Source organism: Ipomoea nil, unplaced genomic scaffold (assembly GCF_001879475.1).
Source record: "Ipomoea nil cultivar Tokyo-kokei standard unplaced genomic scaffold, Asagao_1.1 scaffold2818, whole genome shotgun sequence".
NCBI lineage: Eukaryota > Viridiplantae > Streptophyta > Magnoliopsida > Solanales > Convolvulaceae > Ipomoea > Ipomoea nil.
The window spans coordinates 2,011,973-2,019,488 of NW_017619246.1; the positions used below are offsets into that span (position 1 = coordinate 2,011,973).

Here is a 7,516-nt window from a genome sequence, read left to right on the forward strand (position 1 = left end):
CCACAGCGATGACGAGATCGAGATCCAACTCTCGCCACATCAACGGTTCCCGCGGCACCCAGCTCGTCGCAAACGGGAACGGCCCCAACAGGGCCCCCAGCGTCTAACCGGCCGCCTCCAACAGGTCGGGAGGAGACCTGAGGGCCCAGCTCACCAACCACCGCAGCAGTGGTGCACCACCCCCCGTGGCTCCCGCTGCTACGGCTCCCGCTACCGCTCCAACTCGCGCCCTCATCCAGGAGGGGGTGGCGGTCTTCGAACAAGCCTCCACGGCACTGGCCCGTGTTGCGGCGGGCCTCCGGGCAGAGGAACAAGCCGACCCAGGCGCCACCCAAGGGGGCGTGCCGCCGAGAGCCATACCGCCTCCACCTCTCTCCCGGGGGCGCAGCGGGCCGAGCGCCGTGCCACCTCCGGCACGGGCCACACAAGGAGAAGTCAACTCCCCCCGCCCGACGGACAGACGAGGAGGAGGGAGCTCCCGCCGAGACCGTCAGCATGGTGATGATGGAAGGGCCCCAACCCAAACCAGGCCCGCCCTGGAACGGTTGGGCGAGCGCGTGTCGGCACGGGACAGGTTGGGTCTGAGGCCGGCCGCCAATAACCCACCAGCGGCCGAATCGTGCTCCCGCAGGCCGCCACGACAAGCGGCGGGCACTCGGAGGTCGCCAAGTCGCGGACCCCGAGCTCCACCGCAACAGGAGGCGGGCTCGCGTAGATCCCCAGACCGAGAGACCCGAGCTCCCCCACGACGCGGACAAACCGCCCGGGTGGAGCGAACAGGTGAGACAAATGGCCGAGTCCCGAGCTCCAACCGGGACGAGGTCGAGCAGTTACGGAGAAGGATGGACGAGCTCCAGAAGAAGTTCGATGAAAGGGACGGGTCCTCAGAGTCCAATGACATACTGTCCACCCCGTTCGTGAGTTCTATCATGGAGGAACCCCTGCCCAAGGATTTCCGTTTCCCCACTGTCAAAGCGTACTCGGGAACCACAGACCCGCGGTCGCACCTCACCAGGTACAGGGCCGCCATGATGATTACCGAGGCTACTAACGCCATCCTATGTAGGGGATTCTTTGCCACTCTGGACGGACAGGCACATGACTGGTTTGGGTCCCTCCCAGGAGGGTCCATCTCCACCTTCAAGGACCTAACCAAGCAGTTCCTGTCCCACTTCGCCACCAGCATACCAAGGAAGAAGCAAATCGCCGACCTGTGAGACCTGAAACAGAAGAGCTCGGAGTCATTAGCCGAGTATCTCAATAAGTGGAAGAAAGAAGTCATGGGAGTCACCAACTTCGATGGTAAGTCGGCTATACCAATTTTCAGGAACAATGTGAGGTCGGGTGCTTTCCACCAGGATCTCATCCGGTACCCTCCGAAGAACTATGCCGACCTGATGGACAGGGCGGCCAGATATGCTGACGCCGAAGCTGCCGAGAAGAGAAAAAGGGAGCAGGAAGAAGGGAGAGGTCGGAAGGACAAGGCCCCCCAGGAGGAACGCGGTAGGGCATCTCGGCAGCATCGTCGCGACTACGCTGAGGGGCCCAGGCTGAACCCCACACGTTTCCTTACCCCGCTGACGCACCCCGTGAGTGTCATCCTGGCCCACGCGGAGGACCAGGGGATCGTCGAGTTCCCAAAGGAGGAGTGCATGAAGATCTCGGCGAAGGGCGATCCCAGGAAGTACTGCCGGTTCCACCGCCAAAAGGGTCACGACACGGATGAGTGCATCCTCCTGAAGAAGCAAATTGAGGAGCTCATCCAGATGGGTTACCTGGGCCACTTCATTAAACGGCCCAGCCAACCCCAAGGCCAGGGCCGAGATAACGTATGGAAGAAAGGGAGTGGTGGCTCCGCGCCACCCAACCCGGCACCCCGCAAGAGAGAGCACGGCCAAAGCTCTGAAGAAGACGACAAGACGACAGAAGACTCCCAGCCCCCAAAGAAGCGGTCCATTTATGTCATTTTTAGAGGACCCGAGGGTGGCGACACCCAAGCCGAACGGAAGAAATGGGCGAGGAGTCTATACGTCGGGGATGTGACACAAGCCCCACGGGAGAAGAAGCTACGGAGGGAACCCATCACCTTCACCGATGACGACCTGCCGGACGGTCCCCTACCACACCGGGATGCCCTGGTGATCAAGTTGGACGTCAACAACGTAGTAGTGCACCGAGTGCTCGTAGACACGGGCAGCTCGGTAAATGTCATGTACTACGACACGTTCATCTAACTCGGCTTCCCAAGGGACCAGCTGGAGCAGGTTAGGACCCCCCTGTCTGGGTTCACGGGGGACTCGACCGAGACGGAGGGATCGATCAGCCTGGATGTGGAGATAGGCACCGCACCTCACCTCAAGAAGTGGAGGGTCGAGTTCGTGGTTGTAAAAATCAGCTGCGCCCACAACATGATACTTGGCCGACCTGCCCTGGAGGACCTCAGGTGCGTAATTTCCATGGAGCACCTGTGTCTCAAATTCCCAACGCCGAACGGGGTCGGGACTGCCCGGGGGGACCAGAGGGTGAGTCGTAGCTGTTACCTACGGGCGTGCCGCCAGATGGGCAAGAAGGACCTCCGGGTCCACACCATAGCCGAGAAGGCCTTACGAGACGAAACGGGTCGGCCTCGGGCCGAGCCCATAGTCGAGTCGGAGGAAGTCGTCCTGGATCTCAACCGACCCGACTGGGTCGTGAAGGTTGGGGTCGGCCTCCCGGATGAGCTCCGAGCTCGCATCATCGACACGATCCGGAGCTACAAGGAGATCTTCGCATGGGGCCCCGAAGACATGCCGGGCCTCAGCCGCGAGGTGATCACACACAAGCTGGCTGTGGACCCCTCGGTCAAGCCAGTCCAATAGCGGAAGAGGTACCTCTCCACAGACAGGAGGGAGTTCGTGAAAAAAGAGGTCGACACCCTCTTGGAGATAGGTCACATCAGAGAGGTCATATACCCCACCTGGTTGGCTAATGTGGTCCTCGCCCCGAAGTCGCCCACCTGGAGGATGTGCGTGGAATACACCGACCTCAACAAGGCCTGCCCCATGGACCCCTTCCCGCTTCCCAACATCGACCAGCTGGTGGACGAGACAGCAGGGTGTGCCCTCATGAGTTTCCTTGACGCATTCAGGGGGTACCACCAGATCTTTATGGAGGAAGCTGATGAAGAGAAGACGGCTTTCACCACTCCAGAAGGGGTCTACTGTTACAAGGTCATGGCCTTCGGGTTGAAGAACTCGGGCGCCACCTACACCCGGATGGTAGCCAAGGTGTTCAAACAAGTCATCGGTCGCAACCTACAAGCTTATGTGGACGACATGATAGTGAAGAGCACCGAAGCTAACCTGCACACGGATAGGGCTGTTAACGAACCGAACATAAACGAACGGAGGGTGTTCGTGTTCGTTTGTTAAGGAATTTTGAGTGTTCGTGTTCGTGTTCGTTTGTTAAGGTTTTTGAAAATCCTGTTCGTGTTCGTTTGTTAAGCGTTCGTTAGTGTTCGTTAACGTTCGCGAACATGTTCACGAACGTGTTCGTTAACGTTAACGAACATGTTCGCGAACGTGTTTGTTAATGTTCGTGAACACGTTCGTAAACGTGTTCGTTAACGTTAACAAACACGTTCACAAACATGTTCATTAACAAGCACGTTCACAAACATATTTATTTACGTTCATGAACACTTAATAAACAAACACCTGCACATGTTCATGATCACAATTCGTTCATGAACAATAAATAATTTACGTTCACGAACAATAATCAAACAAACAACACAATTACATAACTAATATAATATAATATAATATATATGTTTGTGAACATGTTCGCGAACATTATTAAACGAACACAAACGAGCTTGTTCACGAACATTATTAAACTAACAGAAACGAGCTTGTTCACGAACATTAGTAAACGAACACAAACAAGCTTGTTCACGATCTCTTAGCAAACGAGCTTAGAACTGTTCAAGCTCTGTTCGTTTATTAACCGAGCTCTAAATTTTGTTTGTTAATGTTCGTTTACCTTAACAAACGAACATAAACGAACGCTTACCGAACACGAACACGAGTAGTTTGCCGAAAGCTCTGTTCGCTAACACCCCTACACACGGACGACCTAGTTGAGGTATTTTCAATTATGCAACGTTTCAGTCTGCGTCTTAACCCCAAGAAGTGCACCTTCGGGGTCCACGGGGGGGGGGGGGGGGGGGGGGGGGAGTTCTTGGGGTACATGGTTTCCAAGAAGGGCATAGAGCCCAACCCGGACAAGGTAAAAGCTATCCTGGACATGGAGCCCCCACGGTGTCTCCGGGAAGTCCAGCGCCTCAATGGGCGACTAGCGGCCCTCGGTCGTTTCCTCTCGAGGTCGGCCGAAAGATCTCTGCTATTCTTTGGAGTACTCAAGAAGACCAAGGGGTTCGAGTGGTCTCCGGAGTGCCAAAAGGCTTTCGAGGATCTCAAGACATATCTGATGTCGCTCCCCCCACTAGCCAAACCCGTCAAGGGGGAGGTCCTGTACTTGTACCTCGGCATCTCCCAGGCCGCAGTCAGCTCTGTGCTGGTCCGGGACGATGACGGGATCCAACGGCCCGTGTACTACACGAGCCGAGCTCTACGGGGAGCGGAGATCATGTACACGCCTGTCGAGAAAGCCATATTTGCGGTAGACATCACCACAAAGAAGCTCGGCCATTATTTTCAGGCCCACCCCGTTCACGTCCTTACCAACCAGCCCCTAGATGCGGTGTTGAGGGCCTCGGGGTCGGCCAGCAGGTTGGTCAAATGGGCCATGCGGCTCAGCCAGTACGACATACAATTTCGGACCCGCCCAGCCATCAAGGGGCAGGCACTAGCAGACTTCATAGTCGAGTGCACTGCCCGGGAAGCCACCGAGCAGGTCCGAGATGAAGACGAGGAGTGGTGGACTCTGTCCACAGACGGAGCTTCGGGACCAAAATGCTGCGGGGGTGGGGTCATCCTCATCACACCCGAGGGGTTCAGAGCCTACTACGCCCTCTGTTTTGCCTTCAAGCTGTCCAACAACGAAGCCGAGTACGAGGCGCTCCTCGGAGGGCTCCGCCTGGCACTAAACATGAGGGTCGAGAAGCTCAAGATCCGATGTGACTCTAGGCTGGTAGTGGGCCAAGTCACAGAAGAGTTCGAGGCAAGTGACGAGAGGATGAGGAGGTACCGGGATGTGGTGCTCCAGCTCCTGGGCCAGCTAATAAACTATGAAGTCCTACAGGTACCCCGAGTCCAAAACACGGATGCCGACATGTTGTCCAAGCTCAGCCAGGGGGCCCCGGAGCACATCTCAAAAATTGCCCGGGTCGAAGACTTCGAGAGGTCGAGTCTGGAATTCTACCCAGTCTTACCCATACAGAGCCGACCCCCCCTGTTGGTTGGACCACCTCAAGGAGTACAAACAGACAGGTACGCTACCTCCTGATGAGGTTGATGCCAAGCTAGTGAAGTGGCGTGCCCCCACATATGTCATCATGGGGGACACGCTCTATAAGAGGTCGTACAACGGCGCCCTACTCCGCTGTTTGTACCCGGACGAAGCCAGGTCGGTCATGGAAGAAATCCACGAAGGGACCTGCTCCGCCCACCAGGGCGCCTTCACCATGGCCCGTCGAGCCATCCTGCAGGGGTACTTTTGGCCGAGAATGGCCAAAGAGTGTGCCGACTACGTAAGGAGTTGCGAGACATGCCAGCACTTTCAGGTCGGCCCCGGCCGACCCGCCACGAACTACACACCGATCAGCTCGGTCATCCCCTTCTCCAGGTGGGGGGTGGACATAGTAGGAGCCTTGCCCATGGGGTCGGGCAAAAGAAAGTACCTCATAGTGGCTGTCGACTACTTTACCAAATGGGTAGAGGCAAAGCCGCTGGCAAGTATCACAAGTGCCCGGTGCAAACAGTTTGTCTACCAGGACATTTTGTGTCGATTTGGGGTCCCGATGCAACTCATCACTGACAACGGGCGCCAATTCGAGGCGCAAGAGTTCGAGAGTTTCTGCACCGAGTGGCGCATCAGCCATAGCCGAGTAGCCGTTTGCTATCCACAAGCCAACGGGCAGGTGGAGAATGCCAACCGCACTATAGTAAACGGTCTGAAGAAGAAACTTGAATCCGCAGGGGGAGCATGGGTGGAGGAGCTCGATGCCATCTTATGGGCCTACCGCACCACCCCTAGAAGGGCCACCGGGGAGACACCGTTTTCGTTAGCTTACGGCTTTGAAGCCCGAGCCCCCGCGGAGGCGGTCATACCTTCCCGGCGAGAAGAAGAATATGACCCCGACACCAACGAAGAACGCCATAGCGCCGACCTCCACATGATAGATGATAGAAGAGAGGCAGCTCTATCCGAGTTGAAAACTACCAGCGGCAAACCAAGTCCTACCACGACAAACGAGTGCAACCCCGTTATTTCCAAGTAGGGGACTATGTACTCCGAAGGAGAGAAGCAAGCTAACCCCAAGCTGGAGGGAAGTTCGCGGCAAACTGGGAAGGCCCCTACATTGTGGCAGCGGTGGTCCGTCCCGGCAGCTACAAGCTCAAGAACCCCAAAGGGAAGGAGATACCTAGAGTTTGGAACTCGGAGCATTTGTTGAGGTATTACCAGTGATCCACCGCGGACCAACTCGACCATACGGAGTTAGCGCCATCTCCATTAGTGTTTTGCAAATAATGTCATAGGAGGCGGCAGTCCCCCTCCGTTGCTATGAACAGAATAAAGTTATGTAATAAGAAACACCTTTTCTTGTTCACCCATCGCGAAGGAAGGAGTTTTTGTACCCAACTTCCCCAAACATACCCTAAGGGGGCACGAGGTCCGACCTCGCGTACCAACCCCGACGGAGGAGCCCCAGGGTCCAGTCCAACAAGGACTCGACTATCGTGGCTAACATACCCTAAGGGGGCACGAGGTCCGACCTCGCGTACCAACCCCGACGGAGGAGCCCCAGGGTCCAGTCCAACAGGGACTCGACTATCGTGGCTAACATACCCTAAGGGGGCACGAGGTCCGACCTCGCGTACCAACCCCGACGGAGGAGCCCCAGGGCCTAGTCCGACAGGGACTCGACTATCGTGGCTAACATACCCTAAGGGGGCACGAGGTCCAGCCTCGCGTACCAACCCCGACGGAAGAGCCCCCGGGCCTAGTGTTCAAAGAACTCGGTTCGAACGGCTACCAAAAAAAAAAAAAAAAAATCGGACTCGGACGCGGCCGAGATCCCACTCGGCCAAGGCCGAGTTGCCAGCGACTTGGCCACGACCGAGTCCCAGCAACTCGGCCACGAGGGTCTCGGCTACGGCCGAGTCCCGAATCGGCCCCGAGCCCCGAGTCTAGGCCCCGGCCTACCAAGGTGTTCCCTCTTCTTTTGTGGAAGCACAAAGGCAAACAAGAGGTGTTCTAACATGTTTCAAAACACAAAGAAGTCCATACAAGATAGAAAATGCAATATCAAATCGAAGAAATACGAAGTTCATACGGACAATGAGTTCAAGCA

General features: G+C 56.4%; 1 protein-coding gene across 1 annotated transcript; it reads left to right on the forward strand.

Moving 5' to 3' along the window:
* The first annotated feature begins 1,280 nt into the window (after window positions 1-1,280).
* Window positions 1,281-2,234, forward strand: LOC109158430. The gene has a single exon (XM_019306342.1). It carries the CDS (start codon window positions 1,281-1,283, stop codon window positions 2,232-2,234), a length of 954 nt encoding a protein of 317 aa, XP_019161887.1.
* The last annotated feature ends 5,282 nt before the right edge of the window (window positions 2,235-7,516 follow it).

Coding starts and splice junctions, on each gene's coding strand:
- LOC109158430 (XM_019306342.1), top strand. CDS start 1,281: ATGGGAGTCACCAACTTCGATGGTAAGTCGGCTATACCAATTTTCAGG.